The 24,355-nt window shown below is 51.2% G+C and overlaps 3 protein-coding genes across 7 annotated transcripts; 1 reads left to right on the top strand and 2 right to left on the bottom strand.

Moving 5' to 3' along the window:
- The first annotated feature begins 97 nt into the window (after nt 1–97).
- On the top strand, nt 98–5,099 carry PQBP1 (polyglutamine binding protein 1). Its single transcript, XM_041740402.1, has 11 exons — nt 98–251; nt 519–552; nt 666–750; nt 2,222–2,333; nt 2,578–2,690; nt 2,898–2,973; nt 3,482–3,646; nt 3,910–4,022; nt 4,196–4,405; nt 4,628–4,691; nt 4,886–5,099. Exons 3-11 carry the CDS (start codon nt 684–686, stop codon nt 5,040–5,042), a joined length of 1,077 nt encoding a protein of 358 aa, XP_041596336.1. The 5' UTR covers nt 98–251; nt 519–552; nt 666–683; the 3' UTR covers nt 5,043–5,099.
- Nucleotides 5,100–5,163: 64 nt separating this feature from the next.
- Nucleotides 5,164–16,388, bottom strand: SLC35A2 (solute carrier family 35 member A2). 5 transcript variants are annotated; one of them, XM_041741823.1, is made up of 5 exons: nt 15,864–16,381; nt 14,256–14,438; nt 8,651–8,802; nt 6,839–7,581; nt 5,164–5,470 (listed from the first exon to the last, which is right to left on the bottom strand). In XM_041741823.1, exons 1-5 carry the CDS (start codon nt 16,069–16,071, stop codon nt 5,443–5,445), a joined length of 1,314 nt encoding a protein of 437 aa, XP_041597757.1. In that variant the 5' UTR covers nt 16,072–16,381; the 3' UTR covers nt 5,164–5,442. The 5 variants fall into 5 exon arrangements, with proteins under 5 accessions (XP_041597757.1, XP_041597758.1, XP_041597759.1 ...); XM_041741824.1 differs by having other exon boundaries at nt 15,981–16,374; XM_041741825.1 differs by lacking the exon at nt 14,256–14,438 and having other exon boundaries at nt 15,981–16,384.
- A 1,176-nt stretch (nt 16,389–17,564) lies between these two features.
- On the bottom strand, nt 17,565–22,795 carry PIM2 (Pim-2 proto-oncogene, serine/threonine kinase). Its single transcript, XM_041741828.1, has 6 exons — nt 22,487–22,795; nt 22,242–22,351; nt 21,470–21,520; nt 19,392–19,764; nt 18,777–18,953; nt 17,565–18,691 (listed from the first exon to the last, which is right to left on the bottom strand). The coding sequence occupies exons 1-6, from the start codon at nt 22,545–22,547 to the stop codon at nt 18,528–18,530; spliced, it is 936 nt and encodes a 311-aa protein (XP_041597762.1). The 5' UTR covers nt 22,548–22,795; the 3' UTR covers nt 17,565–18,527.
- Between the last annotated feature and the right edge of the window lie 1,560 nt (nt 22,796–24,355).

The raw sequence follows: 24,355 nt of genomic DNA on the forward strand, positions 1-24,355 counted from the left end.
TGTCCACCTATTCCAGGCCAGCGATTGGTTCGTTTTGCTGCTCATCAGGGCAGGGACACGCGCTCATTGGCCACCGAGTTTGCGTCATCTCCACTGCAGCCTGTGCGTCGCCCAGATACCTCAAGCGTCGGGGAGAGAGGACCTCGTTTGGTGTTTTGGGAGAAGGCCGTCGTGTGGTCCTCGTGATCCTAGCGGGGACGAGAGAGAGGTGGCCGACCTGTCAGCTTTCCACTGCTTGCGTGATTGCATTGGTAATGTCAGGGTGGGCGCATTTTTTTGCAGCCGGAAGAGGTGCTTCATTCTGCTCCCCCGTCCCAGCGCTTTGGTTCCTCCCACCCAGCAGTCTTTGGGGGACGTTGGGTGAGCTCATTCCGGGAGCGCGGGGGAACTGAGCTTGGCCTCTTCGGCGGTGGGCGGAGCCTGGGCCTGGGCGAGGAACAGGGTCTTGGAACACCCAGCCTCGAGGGGAGGGTTGGTGAGAGTTTGGGCGTCATCGCCACTTATATTCCATCTTTTAGCCTGTAGGTTCCGTCTACCCAGCTATTGGTGCAGGTGGGTAAGTGAGGAATATATGCCGGGAGGAGGCGCTCGGTTTTAGGTCGGGATTTGAATCCTCACTTGAGCTGGGTTGTTTTTTGTGAGCCTGTCCATCCGTCTGACCCTAGGTCTGCCTGTTATCCGCTATGCCGCTGCCTGTTGCATTGCAGACCCGCTTGGCCAAGAGAGGCATCCTCAAACATCTGGAGCCCGGTGAGTGAGCTAAAAGCGGTTGGGCCTACAATGTGCCTGGCTTGACAGGCACTTCGTTGTTGATACCGCCACTCGATACCTAGCGTGGGCCTACCGCGCATCAGTCAGTGGCGTGGCGTGTATTGTTAACGGTATGGATTTCTGATATCCATTCCTACCGCGGGCTGGGGTGGGGGTGGGAAATGCATGTTTCATCCTTAACATTGACGGTTAATGCCTTTTTGGGGCCTGTTGTATGCCACGTGCAATCCATCAGACGATCCGTGGAAGTAAGGAGAGCTGACATTTTCCCTAGAGGGTAGGGGGGATGCGGATACTGGGTTCTTTACGCTACTGATCACATTATTTTAGACGTGTTGTGAGGCCAGGCACTATGTTGGTGATCTATACCTTATTGATCACCATATCAATTGCTGACATGTATTTTGGGTCTAGGTGCTTGGCATACACATAGTGGTAGAAAATGATGGTAGGATCTATCATTTCTACCTGCTGTGCTTTTCCTGCTAATATTTACACCTTATTATCGATCATAGTAAAAACTGGCATCTGTTTTGGGCTGCAGTGTGCTAGGCACTGGATTACATCTTATTTTCACCTTATTAATAAAGGACATCTGTTACAAGCTACTCTGTGCCAGGCATATAGATCTTGTGGTTAATAATACTGGTAACAGTCGTTGCTAATTTTAAGCCTGTTGAGTACCAGGCCCTGTGCTGATGGTATATATCTCTTACTAACAATTCTGATGATTATAGCTAATACTCACTTTGGGCCTATTGTGTGACAGGCACTATGCTGTTGCTGACATATACATTTCATTGTTAGTTATATCCACAGCCAAAATCTGTCATAGGTCTACTGAGGGTCATGTACCGAGCTGACAACATACGTCTCTTTTATTCTACTGATAGTAACTGACCCCTGTTGTAGGCCTGCTGTGTGTCAGGCCTCGGAACTGAATGGATGCGGAGCAGTGTTTGGATATATCCTTTCCTATCCAGACTTGCTACTCAATATACAGAATCAGAAACCCCATATTTACCAAGCTTGGGAGCTGAATAGATTTGGGCATTTTGTTTTTCAGATAAACCGCTTACTGTTCAAACTCATTTTATCCAAATAGATTGGGATAGCGTGGTGTCACATGCTTCCTGAACTCAGGAACTGGAGGATACATTTGTTTTGATGAATCCTTGTCTAAAATCTGAAGCCAGATAGGTTTCGGTAACAGGATATCAAATCTCAAATCTTATCTGAACCCAGAAACAGACAGATTTAGGTAAGTTTTTTGGCAAATCCCCTGATCTTCAGACACTTGGATTTGGAATGTGATATTTGCCATAGAAGGTGAGACCTGGCACACGCACACACATGGTCCATGTGAGTCTGAGCGTGTCTCCAGGCTCTGACTGCAGGATAAGAATTCCTCTGATCCTTACTGCTTTCCTCCACCCTGCTATCCTGCCAGAACCAGAGGAAGAGATTATTGCTGAGGACTACGATGATGACCCTGTGGACTATGAGGCCACCCGGTTGGAGGGCCTGCCACCAAGCTGGTACAAAGTGTTTGACCCATCCTGGTGAGCCTGGGGAACTGGGGCGGGGGGCAGGGAGTCTGACATCTGACTTGACCTTTCCTGTGCTGGCTCTGGGCCTGGCTTTAGGGTAAATGGGGAACACAGGAAAGAGGTCTGGGGTTCCTCCTTCTGGGCTTCTGACATGGGACAGGCATAGATAGAGACTGGGGAGACAGGAGTGGAGGCTACAAGGAGAGGACGTCTGTGTTGACACCCCTCCCCTTCCTCCTTCCCTGTGTCCATACAGCGGGCTCCCTTACTACTGGAATGTGGACACCGACCTCGTGTCCTGGCTCTCCCCGCATGACCCCAACTCCGTCGTTACCAAATCTGCCAAGAAACTCAGGAGCAATAATGCAGGTGAGTTGGCAGACCCAAGGCAGATAAGGGTGCCCCAAGTGCTTCTGGAGTCCTCAGAGAGGGGTCAGGTACATGATAGTGGAGCAAGCATGGGGCTGGGGAGATGGGAAGGCCCCACCCCAGGCAAGGGAGGTGGTCGATGGCAGAGGCTGCTGGGTCCTGAGAGATGGAAGGAGGAAGGTCACTTCAAGGCTTTTGTGTCCCCAGATGCTGAGGAGAAGCTGGAGCGTGGCCACGAGAAATCAGACCGGAATCATGAGAAGCCAGACCGGAGCCACGAGAAGTCAGCCTTTTATTCTACCTGATAGTAACGACCCCCTGTTGTAGGCTGCTGTGTGTCAGGCCTCGGAACTGAATGGATGCGGAGCAGTGTTTGGATATATCCTTTCCTATCCAGACTTGCTACTCAATATACAGAATCAGAAACCCCATATTTACCAAGCTTGGGAGCTGAATAGATTTGGGCATTTTGTTTTTCAGATAAACCGCTTACTGTTCAAACTCATTTTATCCAAATAGATTGGGATAGCGTGGTGTCACATGCTTCCTGAACTCAGGAACTGGAGGATACATTTGTTTTGATGAATCCTTGTCTAAAATCTGAAGCCAGATAGGTTTCGGTAACAGGATATCAAATCTCAAATCTTATCTGAACCCAGAAACAGACAGATTTAGGTAAGTTTTTTGGCAAATCCCCTGATCTTCAGACACTTGGATTTGGAATGTGATACTGGCACACGCACACACATGGTCCATGTGAGTCTGAGCGTGTCTCCAGGCTCTGACTGCAGGATAAGAATTCCTCTGATCCTTACTGCTTTCCTCCACCCTGCTATCCTGCCAGAACCAGAGGAAGAGATTATTGCTGAGGACTACGATGATGACCCTGTGGACTATGAGGCCACCCGGTTGGAGGGCCTGCCACCAAGCTGGTACAAAGTGTTTGACCCATCCTGGTGAGCCTGGGGAACTGGGGCGGGGGGCAGGGAGTCTGACATCTGACTTGACCTTTCCTGTGCTGGCTCTGGGCCTGGCTTTAGGGTAAATGGGGAACACAGGAAAGAGGTCTGGGGTTCCTCCTTCTGGGCTTCTGACATGGGACAGGCATAGATAGAGACTGGGGAGACAGGAGTGGAGGCTACAAGGAGAGGACGTCTGTGTTGACACCCCTCCCCTTCCTCCTTCCCTGTGTCCATACTTCCATCCCACTGCCCCACAGCGGGCTCCCTTACTACTGGAATGTGGACACCGACCTCGTGTCCTGGCTCTCCCCGCATGACCCCAACTCCGTCGTTACCAAATCTGCCAAGAAACTCAGGAGCAATAATGCAGGTGAGTTGGCAGACCCAAGGCAGATAAGGGTGCCCCAAGTGCTTCTGGAGTCCTCAGAGAGGGGTCAGGTACATGATAGTGGAGCAAGCATGGGGCTGGGGAGATGGGAAGGCCCCACCCCAGGCAAGGGAGGTGGTCGATGGCAGAGGCTGCTGGGTCCTGAGAGATGGAAGGAGGAAGCCGGAGCCATGAGAAGTCGGACCGGAGCCATGAGAAGTCTGACAGAGATCGAGAACGTGGTTATGACAAAGTGGACAGAGAGAGAGACCGGGACCGGGACCGGGACCGGGACCGCGGGTATGACAAGTCAGACAGGGAAGAGAGCAAGGAGCGGCGCCATCATCGCAGAGAGGAGCTGGCTCCCTACCCCAAGAGCAAGAAGGGTAAGCTGAGCAGCAGGGCAGGACTCAAGTATGATGGGTGAGGCATCACGGGCAAGCCATGTAAGGGATGCTCTGCCCACGCGATTGCCTGAACCTGGGGCCTGGGACAAGGTGTTGTGCGCTATGGCACCCAGGCACCCCATTTCTTCATGGGATGGGGGAGTCTGTGATCAGGGGCTCCTTGTCCCTCCACTGGAGACCTCACTGTGCCACCTTCCTCAGCGGCAAGCCGGAAGGATGAAGAGTTAGACCCCATGGACCCCAGCTCCTACTCGGACGCGCCTCGGTAGGAGAACCCCTCATGAGCATTTCTCTTTTCTCTGGACTCCCTTGTGCTGATGATCATTCCTTTTTTTCCTATCTCCTTCCCCCCGTTTGTCAGTTGTTGGGGTTGGCGGGGGGAGTGGGGAGTGCAGAGTGCTTATCACATTTCATATTCCCAACCTCTAACCCATATTCCCTAATCCCTGTCACCCCCAGGGGCACATGGTCAACAGGACTCCCCAAGCGGAATGAAGCCAAGACGGGCGCAGACACCACAGCAGCGGGGCCGCTCTTCCAGCAGCGTCCCTACCCGTCTCCGGGAGCTGTGCTCCGGGCCAATGCCGAGGCCTCCCGAACCAAGCAACAGGACTGAGCCTCCCCGTCACCCCACCGCCATCCCCGGGGTTTTTAATAAAAGCTTTTCAATGGATCGTGCCCATGGGGCCTGAGTGCTTTCTTTCCATGCGCTTTTGAGGCTTCCCAACCCAAGCCGGCAAGATGCAAAACACATTTTATTTGCAAAAACTCACCTAAGAAAGTGCGGGAGTGGCAGGGCTATGGGGGTGATGGGCTGGAGGCCAACGTGGGTCCTGTCCCACCCTCATTACCAGAGTTTGCTTGTGTCACCCCTGCATGGGAGCAGGAGGTGGTGAGGCCAAGTTGGAGTTCAGTGTCTACCTCCCCCCACCCCTAGTACTGATCAGAGTTTGGTCCCAGCTGGGCCAGGGCAAGAAGGGAGAACGAGGCCAAGCCAGCGTCTTCAATCCCAGCAGCTACGAACCCTTCACCTTGGTGAGCAACCTGTGGTGGGAACGGGGAGGAAAAGAAAAACACAGAGAGCTGGGGTGGGCTGGCAGGTGGGTGTCCTGAGCAAGCGAAGGCGACAGTGGTGAGGCTGGTAGTCCTGGGGTTAGTAATAGCCCACGCAGAGAGTCCCCTGGGTCAGAAAGCTACACGTGGACTAAATAAATACAACATCTTTATTTGGCATTGGGTCTCCTGATATTTGTTCATTACAGTTCCTTAGAAAACAAACCAGAAAAATCAGAAGAAATTAATTAAAGATCCAACGACCCTATGTACATAGAGCAAAGACAGCCCAGGCATCTCTTGCGCGTGCGTAGATATAGATGCACGCGTGCACACATACACACACATCCTGGGAGACGGTTAAGGGGTTAATAAGCTTTGGGGAGTGCAGGGGACAGGTTCCACATTTCAGCATTTGAAGATACCCTCACCCTGTGACAGTGAGGGTGCCTCATACAGCTAGTGTGTATCAACAGTGTGATTGGCAGCTTTATTTTCCCTCTTGGGCTGTCTCAGACAAGAACCCTGCATCCGGCAACTGACAGTATCTTAGATTCAATGAGATTCAGCCACTCCAAGGACCTCCCCCACCGGCTTTTCCCACACCCTGGATCATTCATTATCTGATTATACAACAAATTCCCAAACCATTAAAAAACAGATGCCCCTACTGCACCCTCCCCTGGACCAGGCTGATGCAGAACATCTTAATTCCCACCCCTTCCTTCCTCTTCCTCTCCACCCGCCCCCCTCCCCCAACTCCGGGGTGCTCACAGGCCCATTTTCAGGGGTCTCCCATCAGGAAAGCTGCCCCAAGGCCACATACAAAAAAGACCGGGCTGCTAATAGGGTCTGGTCCCTTGTGGTTGTGAGGGAGGCAAAAAGGCCTCAAGCTACAGGAAGCAGAACCCCACAGGTAAGCATCCGTTGCTAAAGAGCTGTAGAATTTTTGTTCAATTTGTCCTTACAAAGGGGGAGGAGGGACCGCTGGGAGGGGCTCTCCCGAGAGAGCGTGGAAGACAGGACACCTCCAGCTGAGGGCAGGCAGGCAAAGAAAGGCCTTGAACGACAATACTGCCAACCCAGTCCCCAAAGGAGTTCACTGGGGCCGGGGAGGCAGCTCTCATGATCCCCCTCCAGGGGGAGGGGCCTCAGTCTACAAGGAAGGGTTCATGTGATGCCCCACACCCGCTCCAAAGCCCCTGCAGAAGTCTCCATGACCTGGGAGAAAACACTTCCAATCCCAGAGGAGCTAGGCCCAGTGGCAGCTGAAGTCCCTCCAGATGCCCAACACCCTCCACCCAGTCCCCCTCCCTGTGGCCCCCCACCACCACCAACCCTCACTTCACCAGCACTGACTTCGGCAGAAAGGGCTCCGTGCTGAGGTCTGCACGATGGGAAGACAGCTTGGGTGGCGGCGGCTGCCCGGGAGGCTGCTGGTGAGTGCAGGGCCCAGAGGTGGAGGCCGAGGCAGAGGTGGAGGCTATGGCTTTGGTGGTGCCTCGGGGAAGGCTGTAGAGGTAGACCGCACCAATGACCAGCCCTGCGCCCAGGGCAAACAATGGGTCCACGTGGAAGCCAAAGAGGCGGATGGAGGCAACAGTGGACAGCACAATGGACAGGGAGGTGGCAAAGCCCTTGAGGATGTTGTCAGCGTACTTGACGACAACAGCCACCAGCAGCCCGCCAAAGGCCTGGTTGAGTACCACGCCCCAGACAGCAGGTGTGTACCCAAAAAAGAAGCCACGGCGGGCTACGGCTGTGCCCTCAGCCCACCAAAGCCCTACCAGGCCCAGTGCCGTGCCGAAGAGGCCCAGTTGCAGGTTGCGGAGCCACACTGAGCCTGAGCTGCCCTTGAGGATCTTCTCGAAGTAGACGCCCGCGAAGCCTGAGGACAGACACGAGGCCACGACAGCTGCAAGGCCTGCCCCGGGGTTCTGATCCAGTGGCCGAGGGCCCCCACCACCAGCTTGCTGTGCCTGGACGATGGCAACTCCAGTGAAGAGGAGCAACAGGGAGGCCCACTGCAGCCGGGAGAGGCTGCGGTTCAGCATGAGCACAGAGAACAGCGCCGTGGTCAGGATCTTCAGCTGGTACGTCACCTGCAGGGGGGCGGGCCACCAATGCGGAAGGCACTTAGGGGCTGTTCCCCACCTCCCCACCCCACGTGCCCAGGGGGAGGGATGGGGCAGGGCAGGTGACAAGAACAGCCAGGCAGGGGCGCCTGGGTGGCTCAGGCAGGTGGGCATCTGCCTTTGGCTTGGTTCATGATCCTGGAGTCCCGGTATCAAGTTGGGCTCCCTGCTCGTGCTCTCACTCTTTCTCTCAAATAAATAAAATCTTAAAAAAAAAAAAAAAAGATCCAGCCATTGGCCACTGACTGACAGGTAGCTAAACAGCTCTGAGCTGCCTCCCAGAAAGTCCACAGCTATGCAAGGAAGTCCTGGGCCACACCCGAGTCCACATCCCCTCCAAATTTTCTGGCTGTGTGATAAGGAATGAAGCACTTGGACCATCTCGGCCCAGACATTATCATCTGTAAAATACAGCTGTTGTGTGTGAACCAGCTTATGTAGTAGGTTAATGACGGAGTGACTGGCTCCTTGATGAGGCACACGCACGCATGTGTGTGTGTGTGTCTTGATAAATATGTACTAATGGAAACAAATCAGCCACAATGATAATGTTGGCACACATTTACACAGTGCTTGCTTTTGTGCCAGTGTGGGTCTGAGCACTTCATATGAATCCATTCATTTAGTGCTCTCACTTATGAAGCAGATACTATTGTAACATGCAATGGAAGAATGAGAAGCCACAGAGGGGTTATGCAACTTGCCCAAAGAGCACACAGCTGGAAAGTAGCAGAGGTGGGATTTGAACCCAGAGAGCCTGGCTCCAGAGTATACTCTTTAACTGTGTTCCAGGGCCACCTGCAAACAGCCAAAAGCTCACCAATGCCAACCAAGGGCTCTTCCCGGGGATTATTTCTTTCAGCTGTCCCAGCATCCTGGTATGGAGGCATTCCCATTCCCAGTTCTCATGGATGAAGACACCGAGGGTGTGGCAAAGGTGACACAGATCATGCCCTCTGCAACCCTCCCTCACCAGCATCACATCTCCCCCATTCCAGCCAGTTCTGCCAAAGGCTGTGCTGGGCCTGGGGCTCACCTGGAATGTGGCAGCTGGCAGGTTGGAGATGGCCACGTACTGGAGGTTATTCTGCAGGGTGTAGATGAGGGAGGGCACTGCGAGCTTGAGTGTGTCCACATACTGCACCAGGACAGCCTCATGCAGGAAGAGTGCCAGGTGCTTCACATTACCTACGTGGGGGGAAGGACAGCCTCCCTTTAGTGCTGCAGATCCTCTGAGGGCCAGGACCAGGCCTATTCCTGTGTCTCTTCAGCCCTGCCCTGACCTCCCAGGGGCTCAGAGGAGGTCTGCACTCTCAGTTTCCCTGCAGTACAACTGCAGCTCTGGGAGACCTTTCAGCTCTCAGTTTAACGGACACCAATTGTCCTTAACTCTGTGTCTGAGAATCACAGACTGTATTCACACAGCATATAGCCCACCTCCCTGGCAGTGTCCCATTTGGGGCAAGCACTCAATACACGTGTATGTCCAGTGAAATAGTCAGCATTAGCTAGCTCGTGAGGTAGAAGCCTTAGCAAGCCTGCTGACTGGAGGGGAGGTTTGAGACTCAACTTTTACACTTATCCTAGCTCTTTAACTGGCCTAAGAGCTGCCTGAGGGCAGGGACCATATCCCATTCGGATGCACATCCCTGTCAGCCCTACAAACAAGTGACATGTCTGTCCCTTGCCATATGGAAGAGTGGAAGCTTGACTGTTTTTTAAAATATTTTATTTATTCATGAGAGATACAGAGTGAGTCAGAGACACAGGCAGAGGGAGAAGCAGGCTCCCTGCAGGGAGCCCAAGGCGAGACTCGATCCCAGGACCCTGGGATCATGACCTGAGCCAAAGGCACTCAACTACTGAGCCACTCAGGTGTCCCTGGAAGCTTGACTATATTAAGCAGAAAAGTCTGGCTGGGACCTGCTCCCACCAACACATGAGAACACCCTCCTGAGGAGTAAGGCCTCTGCAAATCTCACCCCACTTCTTTGCAGTTCGTCTTTTAAGTCTCAGTGAGTGTTGTTCTTCTGTGAAAACCCCACAACCACTGCACAAGGTTACCACAGGAACTCATGCTGAGGGCTCGTTCAAAAAACCCTGTCCTTACCTTTCATAGCATTAATCCCAGGAGTAATTACCACTCTCGAACCCCTTACCCAAATCCTCTGGGCCCAGGGATTTGGGTGTTTGACATTTTCTAAGTGTTAGGAAGGTAACATGGTGTATCTAGCATGCACTTCACATTAACACATGCCACACGCATAGGGCTGCGCACCATAATCACACACATTCCTATTTCTGTGGCAACCTGGGTAAATTTCACACCAAATGAGAAAAATTAAAAACTACCTATATACAAATAGCCCTATGTTAGGTCAGGCCAAGTTTTACCACAAAACTAATTCAGGAAAAAAAACATGGGGGAGGGGTTGAAATTGTAGATTAGAGGCAAAGGCCTGCGATTAAGTCTGTGCCTATTTGTTTCTCCTCACGTAAAATATCAGCCCTCTGTGGGCAGGATGCAGCCTCCATGGCCGGAGCAGGGCCTGCCACAGTGAGCACTGGAAAGTGTCTCAGAATCAATTGATAGCAGAGAAGATTTAAAAAAAGATAGGGGGCACCTGGGTGGCTCAATGGTTATCATCTGCCTTCAGCTCAAGTGATCCCGGGGTCCTGGGATGGAGTCCCACATTGGGCCCCACAGGGAGCTTGCTTTTCCTTCTGCCTTTGTCTCTGCCTCTCATGAATAAATAAATAAAATCTTAAAAAAAAAACAGAGCAGATGATGGACCTTGAGGGCATTACGCTAAGTGAAAGAACTCAGACCCAAAAAGGCAAATGATTTCACTGACTTGTGGAATCTAAAAAAACAAAGCTAACAGGGATGCCTGGGTGGCTTAGCGGTTGAGCGTCTGCCTTCGGCCCAAGGCATGATCCTGGAGTTCCAGGATCAAGTCCCATATCGGGCTCCCTGCCTAGAGCCTGCTTCTCCTCCCTCTGCCTATGTCTCTGCATCTTTCTCTCTGTGTGTCTCGTGAATAAATAAATAAAATCTAAATAAAATAAATTTAAAAACAAAACAAACAACAAAAATAGAAACAGACTCCTAGAGAACTGTGCTTGCCAGTTGGGAGATGGGTGAAATAGGTGAAGGGGGTGAAAAGGTACAAACTTCTAGTTATAAAAACAAGTCAGTCACAGAGATGAAAAGTACAGCATAGGGAACACAGCCAGTAATATGGTAACAACTTTGTATGAGGACTACGCTGATCGTGGTGAGCACTGTGTAATGTAAAGAATTGTTCCAGCACGATGTTGTATACTTGAAACTAATATTTTTTTAAATAAATTTTTTATTTATTTATGATAGACACACACACAGAGAGAGAGAGAGAGAGAGAGAGACAGAGACAGAGACAGAGACACAGGCAGAGGGAGAAGCAGGCTCCATGCAGAGAGCCCGATGTGGGATTCGATCCCGGGTTTCCAGGATTGCGCCCTGGGCCAAAGGCAGGCGCCAAACCGCTGTGCCACCCAGGGATCCTTGAAACTAATATTATAGGTGACCCTTGAACAAGAGTTAGAGCACTGACTTTCCCACACAGTTAAAAATCCACATAGAACTTTTGATACCCCTCACTCCCAGACTTAACTCCTAATAGCCTCCTAGTGACTGGAAGCCTTACTGATAATATAAACAGTTCATTAATATGTATTTTGTATATGTATTATATGCTGTGTTTCTATAATAAAGTACACCAGAGAAAAAGAAAAGCATGAGGAAAATACATTTTTAGTACTGTACTGTATTTATTAGAAAAAAACCTGCATCTTGGGATCCCTGGGTGGCTCAGTGGTTTGGGGCCTGCCTTTGGCCCAGGGCGTGATCCTGGAGTCCCGGGATCGAATCCCACATCGGGCTCCCTGCATGGAGCCTGCTTCTCCCTCTGCCTGTGTCTCTGCCTCTCTCTCTCTTTCTCTCTCATGAATAAATAAAATCTTTAAAAAAAACCCTGCATTTAAGTGGACCTGCACAGTTTAACCCATGTTGTTCAAGGGTTAACTGTATATGTCAACTATACTTCAATTTAAAAAAAAAAAAAAAGAACAGGTGAGTTTCCAAACTGCTGCCACCCAGGGCCACATGGAGCTAATGAATGGGAAAGAATGTTTTCTTCAGAGATACCTGGTGGCTCAATTGGTTAAGCATCTGCCTTCAGCTCACATCATGATCCTGGGGTCCTGGGATCGAGCCCCACACTGGGCTTCCTGCCTGGCGGGAAACCTGCTTCTCCCTCTCCCTCTGCCTGCCACTCCTCCTGCTTGTGCTGTCAAATAAATAAAGTCTTAAAAAAAGGTTTCTTGGGGTGCCTGGGTGGCTCAGTTGGTTGGGTGCCCCTTCAGCTTGGGTCCTGATCCCGGGTTCCTAGGATCGAGCCATGTGTCGAGCTCCCTGTTTTTTTCTTTTTTTTAATTTTTTTTTAACTTTTATTTATTTATGATAGTCACACAGAGAGAGAGAGGCAGAGACACAGGCAGAGGGAGAAGCAGGCTCCATGCACCGGGAGCCCGACGTGGGATTCGATCCCGGGTCTCTAGGATCACGCCCTGGGCCAAAGGCAGGCGCCAAACCGCTGCGCCACCCAGGGATCCCGAGCTCCCTGTTTTGAAGGGAGCCTGTTTTCTCTCTCTCCCTCCCTGTTTGTGCTCTCTTTCTCTCTCAAAGAAATAAATAAAATCTTTTAAAAATTAAAGAAAATGTTTTCTTCAGTGTAAATACTGACAGCAGAGCTAGAATGTACACCTGCATTCTCTACACAGGCAAGGCCTTTATTTTTGTGAAGATTTCTTTATTATTTTTTTAAAGATTTTATTTATTTATTCATGAGAGACACAGAGAGAGAGGCAGAGACACAGGCAGAGAGAGAAGCAGGCTCCATTCAGGAAGCCTGATGTGGGACTCGATTCTGGGACTCCAGGACCATGCCCTGGGCCGAAGGCAGGCACTAAACCACTGAGCCATCCAGGGATCCCAAAGATTTCTTTATTAGAGAGGGAGTGTGCAAGCGCAAGTGGGGGGCAGGGGCAGAGGGAGAGGATCTCTAGCAGACTCCCTGCTGCTGAGTAAAGAGCCAACATGGAGCTCAATCCCACAGCCCTGAGATCATGACCTGAGCTGAAATCAAGAGTCTGATGCTTAACCAAATGAACCACCCAGGCGCCCTAGTAAGGCCTTTATAGAGAAACAACTGGCAACATTTTAAAGCTGGCCTTTAGGAAGGTGTTTAAATTAGTAAATAAAATCAAACTTATATAAAAAAAAAATATATAAAAAAAAAAAATCAAACTTATAGGAAATACAGGGGGTAGAAGAACATGTTAAATGATACCACAGGGAGGCAGCCAGCAAAATCCAAGCTATCCAAAATATACAAGACAAACGACATGCTCTCTTCAACAAATTTACTACAGATCAAAAAGAGCTAGAGAAGGGGTGCCTGGGTGGCTCAGTGGTTGAGCATCTGCCTTTGGCTCAAGGTGTGATCCTGGGGGGAGCCTGCTTCTCCCTCTGCCTGTGTGTCTCTCATGAACAAACAAATAAAATCTTAAAAAAAAAAAGAGCTGGGTGGGAACCCCTGAGGTTAACAGACCTAGAAGCCATAATGAATTACAAGACACTGACCTTATATAAACCTGATTGAAACAAACTCTTAAAATTCTTCTTTTATTCATGCGAGACACAGAGAGGCAGAGACATAGGCAGAGGGAGAGGCAGGCTCCATGTAGGAAGCCCAATGTGAGACTCGATCCCGGCACTCCAGGATCACACCCTGTGCCAAAGGCAGAGGCACTCAATTGCTGAGCCACCCAGGCGTCCCCAAATTCTTAAAAATTCTTATGATATTTGAGAAAGCATTGTAAATCTGATTAAATGACTGGATATTTGAATATTTTGTTAATTTTAAGAATTACTGTTAATTTTTTGATGTATGATTTTTAGATATTGTGGTTATTTTTTAATGTACCAAAATATTTATTTTGATAGTAAGAGGGTGGGGGATTTACTTCAAAATAATACTTACTACATGTGGGACATACTGCAGTGTAATAAGGCAGGGGGTGGATAGGTAGGCAGACATGTAGATTGAGTGTACATCTACTCACTGTAGAGGAGTGGATAATCACTGATGCTGTTAATGGCAGAGTGGCCATGAGTTGACAATTGATGAATCTGGGTGATGGGTACATGAACATTTTAATATTTTATTATTCTCTCCGAGTTTGTGCATGTTTAAAGTTATCCAAAATGCAAAGTTAAAGGGAAATAAATGAACCTAAGTATCCCCTACTACCTTATGGACACAAATTGTCTCACTCTTACAGTCCACAGAGGTCAGCTCCCAGATGTTAGGAGTACAATAAAAGTGTGGATGCAGCTACTTATAGCTGGAGTGATAAGGCAGATGAGCTGCACTTACACATTCCCCAGGTGGTTTCAGAGACACAGTGATATAGTGATATTCCCCCAGCAAACCCTCCATATGGGCATGGGTATATACACACACACACACACACACACACACACACAGTCCCACCCACTGACTCCAGTGCAGCCCTCTCCCCTTGCTGTCTCATACCCCTCTTTTGTGCGAAGAGCAGCAGCAGGCAGGTGAGACCTTTGAGCACTTCGGCCATGACCACAGCAGTGGTGGCAAAGAAGCGGTCCCCAGGCAGTGTGCGGGCGTAGCGGATGCTGAGGATGAGGGAGGCATTCTGGACCACCAGCACAGCTAGGGATATGTATTTGAGGCGCCGGTGAGCTGTGAGAAATGGAATGAGCAAGGAGGAAGAAGGGGTCAGAAGATGCTGGGGCACAGCCACACCACCACCTTCCCCTTCACTCCTTTCTCAACCAGGATCCTCCTAGCCATTGCCACTTCCTCACTCTGCCTTCCTATCCTGACCCAGTGGGGTCTGAATCCCATCTACTTCCACTGCTTCAACAGGCAGAAGAGCCACAAAGGGGGAAGTAGGCCTCACCCTGTCCAGCCCATACCCGGAATCCTTGCTGAGCTATCAGGAAATGGCTGGAGCAGGTGCTGGACACACTTGGCCCCCTCTCTCCCTCCTCTGTGTGAGAAGCAACTCACAGAATACCAATCATATTCTCAACATTTATTGAGTGCTTACCATCTATCTATCACTGGGGTAAAGGATTTATATGGATTACCTCAGTAGACCCCTACACTGCTCTGATCTCTGAGTGGGCTACAAGGATTCCATTCTGTGGGTGAACAAACTGAAAGTTTATATGAGATGATGCTTCTTTTTAATGAGGGGTTGTCCTATGTAAAGAATGATACCTAAATACAGGGAATGAGACCATGGTATAAGGCATGTCCAGCCCCTAAAGAATGGTCTTTCTCCCATCTAAGATATTATTCCATTCCCTCACACTAAGAATTATCTCTCCAACTCCTACCTTCTATGACCACCAGAGTCCTCCTGACCCAGAATGGTTTCACAAACATAAGAAATAATTCCTCCACAGTCTCTAGGATTGAACTCCATATAATAAATGGTTACTGCACCAAGCACGGTCTGGTTCCCTCGAGGACATAAGGAAATATTCCCCTATACTTCACATGGTCCTGTCATCCTCCCACCACCACACCGCTCCTACCTCCAGCCAAGGAATCATTCCTTGTTCAACTCACATTCACAACGAACTCTCCCTGCTATAAAGAAGGGCTCCACACCCTTAGAATGTCTTTTCTCTGCCATATAAGGAAGGACCCTCCCACTCCAATATACAAGGAACTCTTACTGCATTAGGAAGGAACCCCCCAGAATGGTCTTCTCTCCTTATAATGGACATCCCAATCCTCAAAATAGACCTCTAAGTCAGGTAAGGAAGGACCTGTCCCACACTAATTCACAATAGCCCCTATCCCTTTATAAGAAGAAACCACCACCCTCAGAATAGCCTCTCTCTTCTAGAAGGAACAACGTTCCCAACCTCAAAATGCTCTCTCCCTGCTCTAAGGACAGACCCCCTACACACTCAGAATGGTCTTAGTGGTCTTAGCCTCCCCCAAAGGCTAAAACCCCCCAGACTCAGAATGATCTCTACCGTCCATATGCAAAAGGGACCCTCCCATCACCCTCAGAAAGGTCTCTTCTCCGCTTTCCAACACACTCACAATAGCCATTCCGTCCTCCCTCCCCAACCCCCCGCTACATACACACATAGGTCGGTCCAAACAGGATGCTCCCTCTCGCTTCAGTGAGGAACCTTCCTGACCCCTCAGCGATCCTGACCCTCGCCCCGCCGCCGCCGGGTCGACCACAGCCTGTCTCACCCGCACTAGCGGTTCCAGGCTCCAACGCCTCCGCGGAGACCGCCCCTGGCCCAGCCGCCGCGGTGGAACCGCCGGACCCCACCGCTGCCATGTTGGCATCTGCCTGGTCCGTCCCCTCGGCAACAGCAGGGCACTTCCGTGTCCGTCACTTCCACTTCCGGCCTCCGTGATGGAGATGGGGAGAGTGAAGGGCTGGCCAGAGCAGTAGCTCTCCTCGTCCGCTCCCCAACAGTGAGTCTAAGACCGCAGCCTTGGGATTTCCAGATTCCGTTGGGATGGGGAAACCCGACTCGTGACCGCCTCGGCCTTCTGCCGTCTCTACCGAGCCTCATTGGTTCCTTCCAGTTACTAGACCCGCCTTCGTCTTCATTGATCCCGCTTTCCAGATCGCCCGCCCATCGTGTGTCCTTGTCTCATTGGTTCAGCGAATCCTCATCTATCTCGGCTCCTCATTGGCACCTTCTACAGATGATCCCGCCCTTTCCGCACCTAAACTCCTGGGTACCTTTGTGATTGGACCGAAGTTCCTCTTTCCCCCACCTCCCAGCGAAGCCCCACCCCTTAGAGAGCCCGCGGGCGTCTGGGAGGAAACTGAGACTGAGGGGGCGGGGCAGGTGAGGGTCTGGCAGTTAAGGGAGCTTAAGCCAGCAGAGCCATTGGGGCCGCACAGGTGAGAAGGCATAGAAGTGAGACTGAGACGGAGAGTAGGGAGGATAAGCGAGTTCCCACTGTGGAGGGAAACTGCGAAGGGGACAGGTAAGCCACCAGGTGAGGGGCTTTCAGCTTAGCTTTTGAAAGCGGGGCAAGAAGGACGCCTGCGTGGCTCAGCGGTTGAGCGTCTGCTTTTGGCCCAGGGCGTGATCCTGGGAGTCCTGGGATCGAGTCCCACCCCGCGTGGAGCCTGCTTCTCCCTCTGCCTCTCGCATGAATAAGTAAATAAAATCTTAAAGAAAGCGGGGCAAGAGAGGGTACAGCTGATGTCAGGGCAGGTATGTGGAGAAGCGAGGAAGGAGATGAGAGGGATGAACAAGACCAGGGAGAGGTGAAAAGGTAGGGGCAAAACGCATGACTTACACTCAGGATGTTATTGAGAAACGACGAAGGGCAGGGAAGGCTTTTGTCAGTGTCCAACCCCGCCCCCCCCCCACTGGTGACCCTAAAGGTCTTCTTTTCCCCTGTGGGAGAGGGCTTTATTTTCCTCCCCTGGAATGGAGGGGGGCAGTTTTCTCTGTCCAGACAAGCCATCTTTGACTGGGGACAGGTCTCAAACATCTTCAGTGTCTATAGTATCTCCACGGTGCCCTTCTGCACATCCTGGGAGCTACGTAAGAGCTGGAATGGGAGAAATCAAGTTTTTCTTTGTGGTCTCGCTTAACTGAACCCATAAAAGAGCTTTAGGATAGTACCACAAGGCTAAGGCTTCCCAAGAGCAGAGGAGAGATCCAGCCCACCTCCCTCATGGCTCAGCACACAGTAGATGCTCCGAAATTGCCTCACCCCATCTACAAATGGCCAGTTGCTTCTGGTTCTATTACATCTATCAAATAGTGGGTTTCCTTGCTTAATTTACAAATGGCCAGTCACTTCTGATTCTATAACATTTATTAAATAGTGGGTTTCCACACATGGCTTTTTAAATAATCCAGGCAGGGGGAGAAGGAAGAGGAGGACACAGTTGGAGCTCCCTTCCCACCAATACATAAGTATTTACATTTCAGCAACTGGATAATCCAGGCTCAGAAGGAGGCAGCAAAAATCCGAAAAAGATGGAGAGGGGGAGCCCCAGGAGAACAAACGACAAGACTTATTTCCCCCACCCCATCCCCCAAAAAACCATCTACCCCATCCTAGCGGACTCTGGTGGTGTCCATCTCCCATTCCTTCCCAAATCATGGAAGTAGGGTTCTCCTCACCAGAATAAGAGCACTTGGGATAACAGAGTAGGGTCCCCTCACCAAAAAATAAAAATAAAAAATAATAAAAATAATTAAAAAATAATTTAAAAAAATCCTGGGAAAACAATAGGGCATTACCTCTCCCAGAATAAGCAACCCTGGGCTGAGGTAGGCAAGCAGCTTGACTGAATATAGGACCCTGGGCTAGGGGGAATGGGTCCCTTTGCTAAAGTAAGAGCTGCTGGGGCATTGGAAGGAAAGCACCCTTGCCCAAGTGAGAGCATTTGAACTAAGTGTGTGTGGTGGTAGCAGGAGGTGCCAGTGTAGGGGTTACAACTCATCAGAATAGGAGTCCTGGGGCTCAGAATGGAAGGAACTTCAACCAAATAAACACCCTTAGCAAAATGAGAAACAAGGAAGCCCCGCCCCCTCCAGAATAAGAGACCATAAATTCTGGGAGGAAGGCTCCTTAGCAGGATTGGGATGGGGAGTGGGCAGACTTGGCTTATGTCTCCTGACCCCTGATCCCCAATCTTTGACCCTAGTAACACTGGATTTTTAATGACCTGTATAACCAGGTCAACAGATGTCCATCTATCCCTGTGGCATGCCATGGGACGGCTATTCCAACTAGTGGGGGGCCTGGCTAGGACTAGGGCAGCAGGGACCAGGCCAAAGGGGTGGGACCCCCCTTGGGGGTATTGAGGGGTGCATCCTCAGCTGGGGTCTGCATCCAGGGGTCCAGCAGTATCTCCTCCAGTGAGGGTCGGGCAGAGGGTTTGGGGGCCAGGCACCGGCGGATTAGGGCACAGCAGTCTGCAGATCAGAAGCATAGGAGATTAGCAGTCAGTTGGGGGCACTAGACCCTGGGAAGAATGGCATCTACTGGTGAAGGCCTCACCTGGGGAGACATGGGCAGGGAAGTGGAGCTCAGCCTCCAGAATCTCCTGGTCCCTCTCAAATGGAATGTCCCCACACACCATGTCATAGAGGAGGATACCCAGTGACCAGACAGTAGCTGGGAGTGCATGGTACTGATGACGAGAGATCCACTCTGGGGGGCTGTACACCCTTGTCCCTGCACACAAGACAGAGATTAGACCATTCCCTGCTAATGCCCTTCTCCCACCCCACCCTCCCCAGGAAGCATGATCCCCTTGCCAGAATTAAGAGAACTCACTATCCCCTCACCAGAATAGGAGTTCTTTAACTATAACAACAGAGTCCCCTCAACAGAAAAAAAAAAAAAGCCCTTACAAGTAACAAAGGATCCCTTTACCAGACAGAAAAGGAACATTCTGGATAATAACACACCCCCTTCACCAGGTCTGGGCACTGTCAGAAGATGGACAAGGCTTGAGAGCCCCCAGTATTAAAACTCATAAAACACAAGAAATTTATAAAGGTGCAATATAGATCAAGGAGCACAGGCCACCCCAGCACTAGATGTTAAAGATCCAGAGACCATAAAGATAAAAGGTAACCCCCCCACACTTGAGATTTAGGGAAGACTTACCATCAAAATCAGTATAGGGTTCATCATGAAGCAGGGCACCGGAACCAAAATCAATCAGTTTGGCACAGCCCCGGCGGAGGTCCATCAGGATGTTCTCATCCTTGATATCACGATGGACAACTCCACGAGCATGGCAGTGGCGAACAGCTGCCACTACCTGAGCAAACAGGCAGCGGCTTCGGCCTTCACCTAATGGGCCCTGCTCTGTGATGTAGTCAAAGAGATCCTGGGCAGGCAAGGGCCGTTCGAGGACTAGCATAAAGCCTTCTGGTGTCTCAAACCAGTCAAGCAGGCGGATCACGCCAGGGTGCCCACCACCTGCACCCACCTTCCATAGCAAAGCCACTTCCAGGGGGCATGTAACTGAGTCTGACTGTGGGGGGAGGGGGGAAGAAAAGAGAACACAGACATCAGGCCAGCAACTCTTGAGGCTGACTTCTTGCCTGAACTTACATCAAAGCCCATCATGCTCCTGTGTGGCCTTCAGCAATCCACTTCCCTTACTTGAGCCTCTCAGTTTCTTCGTCTGAAGGGCTCAAACATAGCCCCTGGAAAGGTGCTTTGAGCCTATCCATATCTGGCATATTATAGATAGGAGCTCAGTAAATGTTTGAGTAAATGAAAGTAGTTCTTTTAAAAAGGCCTTCTTGGGGCACCTGGGTGGCTCCCTGTTGAGCATCCAGCTCTTGGTTTCAGCTCAGGTGGTAATCTCATGGGTCCTGGGATCAAGCCCCACATCGGGCTCTGTGCTCAGCTCCACAGGAGTCTGCTTGAGATGTTCTCTCCCTCTGCCCCTCCCCCCACTCTCGCATGCATGTGCTCTCTCTGAAATGAATAAATCTGTTTTTGGTTAATAAAAGGCCTTCTGCTGAAAATGCAACTGATGAACACTATTATGTAATAATGTATCTTTTGTTCACTGGCATCTTAGAAGAGATTAGAACAGTGCTTTACATATAGTAGGTGCTCAATAAATGTTAAACAGTTGAAAGCACTTTATAGCACGGTCTGGCACAGAGTTAGCAAGCAGTAAATACTATTGTATAATGGTTTGTGTTTTGTCACTGACTATAACACTGCGTGGTAACAGGGTCAGGCTTCATACATATTATTAAATAGGTAAAAGCAATGAATAGAAAAGGACTTGGCACAAAATGAGCTCTCAATAAATGTAATATTTTGCCAAATGCCTAAAATTGTGCCTGGCACATAGTAGGTGCTCAATATACATTTCTTAAATATCTGAAAGTGATTAATTGCAAAGGAACAAAGTAAGAACTCAATAATACTATCATGTGTTTGGTCACTGTCACTAAACTAGAAAACTGTCACTGTCATCTAGAACTGTGTTGAATGCAAGCACTTAGTGGGACATGGAACACAGTAACCTTTGATGATGAAGCAAAACTGGAGACACACAGTGCTCAAAAAAGGCAGAAATGCTAGGCCACAAAAGCCACCCCATGCTAGAAGCCCGGTGGGGGCCCACAGACAAGCCAGAATCAGCTTTCCTGACTGAGGTGGGGCCCTCTCCTGGCCAGTCCTCTGACATGCACAGCCGCAGACAGGTTTTCTCACGGTGATGAAAATTCCGCTACTGCGCAGGCGAACCTTCTCCCTACGGGTCCCACAGCCTGCGCAGGCGCATTCTCCCCCAGAGTCCGCCAGAGGGCGCTCCCGCCCCTACAACTTGCCCAGACCCGCCCTGTTGTCCGTTAGCGTTCCAACGGCCAAAGAGAAGCAGCCACCGTCACCATGGCAACCAGTGACCTCTGCCCCTCTTCCCCCACCAGCATGCCCTGCGGGCAGCCCCTGAATCAGTGGAGGGAGAAGGAGAAAGGAGGGTTGGAGGGGGAGAATCCAAGGGCCCTAGGGGAGCTGGGGTGAGTCAGAACTGTATGGAGGTGTGGATGTCACTACAGGGGAGTAAACACAGGCTGGTAGGAGTGTTCTCCTCACCGTTACAGGGCCCACGGAATCATACAAGCCCTAGAAAGGCAAGTGGTGGTGGTGGGGGGGGGGGGTGAGTCCATCTTCAGAGATGGCGTCGCCAGGTCAGGGACTCCAAAGACACTCACCAAGGGGGACCAGCCCAACACACGATTCCGGGGGATCACTTTGATGGCCACCTGGAGAAAAGGGCTGAGGTGAGGGGGCCAGCAGACGACCCCCAGGCCCCTCCTAGTCTTGACCCTCACCCTAGGCTTTCTGGTCCCAACCTCGCCACACCGCAACCCAAAATGAGCTGGAGCTTCTTCCCTAGCCTCCAAGTCCCCAGAACCAAGTTCACCTCTCCCATCATCCTTGGCCCTGGGTTCTCCCTTTTCAGGATTCAGAACCCCTCACTCCAGGTCCTGAGTTCTGAATTTCTTAATACCCGAAGCCCTTGCTCTTCCCATCCAGCTCCAAGACCCCCCCAACTCTGTACCGGGGTCCTGGTCCTCAGGACTCCACGCTGGACACCTGCCCTTGAAATCCGCCAAATCTCAGCTCTGGGCCTCCACCTTCCCACACAGATACACATCCCCTGGATCCCAGGGTCTAGAGTCCTTACGACCCCCACTCCTCAGCCTCACTTCCTGGACTTTTAGAATCCCTGCCCTGAACCCCCCCCCCCCATATACCCACTTGGATCGCCACACAAACAAGCGCGCGCACGTGCGCGTGCTCGGGCACCCCCACCAACCCGGATCGCGGTCCTCATGACCCTACCACGCACACATTGTCGGCTCATCCCCTGGTCAATCAGCATCCCAGCCCGGGACTCCCGCCCCCGCCACACACACGCACACACAAGGACGCACACACACACAACACCCCTGACCCTCCCAAGACTCTCGTGGTTGATACCTGGAGTCGATCTGTGACGCGATGTCCTGCGAAGACGGTACCAAAGCCCCCCTTACCAAGGAGGGGGCCGAGTCGGTACTCAGCCTCGAACGCTTCGCGATCCTTGCCTCCTACGCAGGCGGAGGCGAGGAAGTCAGGGTGGCTGCATGCAGAGCCCGACCACGACCCTCTCCCCCCTCCCCCCCCCGCCGCCCTCAACCAATTCAGCCTGCCTGGCCTAGTCGCGGTCGGGGAGCCTTGCTCACCTGGCGGCGGCGTGGGGGTCACGGGGGCCACGGGGAGCCCTTGCAGAGGCTTAGTCAACATGGAGGTGGTGCTGCGCAGATTGAGCCCGCTGAGCCCGCAGGGCGTGGACGCCCGGGGTAGCGAGGCTGGGGAGCCAGGACTTGGGGGCGCCAGGGTGGAAGGCAAAGAAGCTGATGGCCCAAAAGCGCCCGCAAACAGCGCAACGTTAAGATTCGACGCGCGCGCCAGCCCCAACGCTACTGAGCCGGGGCACGCGCCTCCCGAGAGAGTCGCCCCGGGCGACAGCCCCGCCCACTTGGCTTTGATCAATCCGGACGCGGCACCTGCTGTACCGCAGCCAATCGGAGCCAGTCCTTATTTGCATACCACCCTCAACGTTTCAAGTACCCCCCTTATGCAAATACGTGCCCGGATCTTCCACGGGGGCCGGGCCCGCATGCAAATGTGGGGGGCGCACCCGAAGAGGAAACTGGTTCTGGGAATCCCTTTCCAGCAACCGCATTTGTTTTGGTTGTTGTGCGGGGTTGTTTTTATATATGTGTGTGTATGTGTATATATAGATATAAACTTAAAAAAATAACTGCACCGCCTCCTTTCCTAAGAAGTTGGTTTGCAGCCGCTGCTTCGAGATTAGCGCAGAGTTATCTCCGGGCTTCTAAGAATCCGGGCCTGTAGCCACTCAAGACCCTGTCTCCAAAAAGGAGACCAGCAGCCTTGCCCCAAAACTGAAGCCAGGGATCCTGGAAGAACCTGTCCAGCTTTCAGGGTGGGGTAGCCCCCCTACCACCGCGGGAGACGCTGGCCAAAGACAACATTCCTCCGCCCTGAGGCGGAGGCTTATGGGGTGTTTTGGGGCCCTTAACCTGGGCAGACCTGGCCTCGTCTAGCCAGGAGCCTAATCCCCCAGCACGTCCAGAACCTGGAATGGCAGAGGGAAGTGGACCTTAGGTGGGGGGTGGGATGCTAGCAAGTCAGAGTGAAAGTAGCTTGGGGGTATGCTTCCAAATGACAAGAGATGGGGACAGAACGAGCTCAGGCAGGTGGTAAAATACCCTTAGTCACAAATTTGGGAAAAACAGTTGAGCCTCACCCCGCAGGAAGATAGAGATGCACTCAAGACTCGCACAAAAGTACCATGTGATATACATGAAACCTACAGACACATTCATGTAAACTTGTCCTAGATACACATGCAGCAGACATGTACTGTCACAGAGACTGACGTCCACTGTTGGGCAGCCATGCTGCCACTTATGTCCCAGAATGTCACCCAGAGAAACACTGTTACAGACAGGCACTCCAGAGAGATACACACGGACCTATGTTGCCATGTGATGACACAGAAATATCTTGTCAGGCACACCACCAGAACTTGTCACGAAGATACTGGCACCATCAGACATGCACTGTCACAGGAAGACTTGTACTGTCCCAGAAATGAGAGACCTTGAGTCTGTCACAGGACACACACAGATGCTCCAGAGACACACAAGTACTGCTCCAAAGGCAGACATAAGTAATTATGCGACAGAGCCACATAGATAGGCACTGTCACAAAAACAGACATGGATAGACCCAGACACACACATACACCAGCAAACATGCAGTGTTGTCACTGAAACTGTCCAGAAATAGCTACCCAGAATCTGTCACAGGAATACAAACGGACATTCACCCTATCAGAAAGAAACCACAGATGCGCTGTCACAGACAGACCCACGCAGACATGCACTTGTCTTAGAAACAGACAAACTGTCAGAGATAGAGTCCCACACTCAGTCACCATCTGACACACCTGGAAACAAGCCCTTGTCACACAACGTGACACTGTGAGGTGCATGTAAAGACTTAGACTCACTGAAGTCAAA

The sequence above is a fragment of the Vulpes lagopus genome, chromosome X (genome assembly GCF_018345385.1).
Source record: "Vulpes lagopus strain Blue_001 chromosome X, ASM1834538v1, whole genome shotgun sequence".
Taxonomy (NCBI): domain Eukaryota; kingdom Metazoa; phylum Chordata; class Mammalia; order Carnivora; family Canidae; genus Vulpes; species Vulpes lagopus.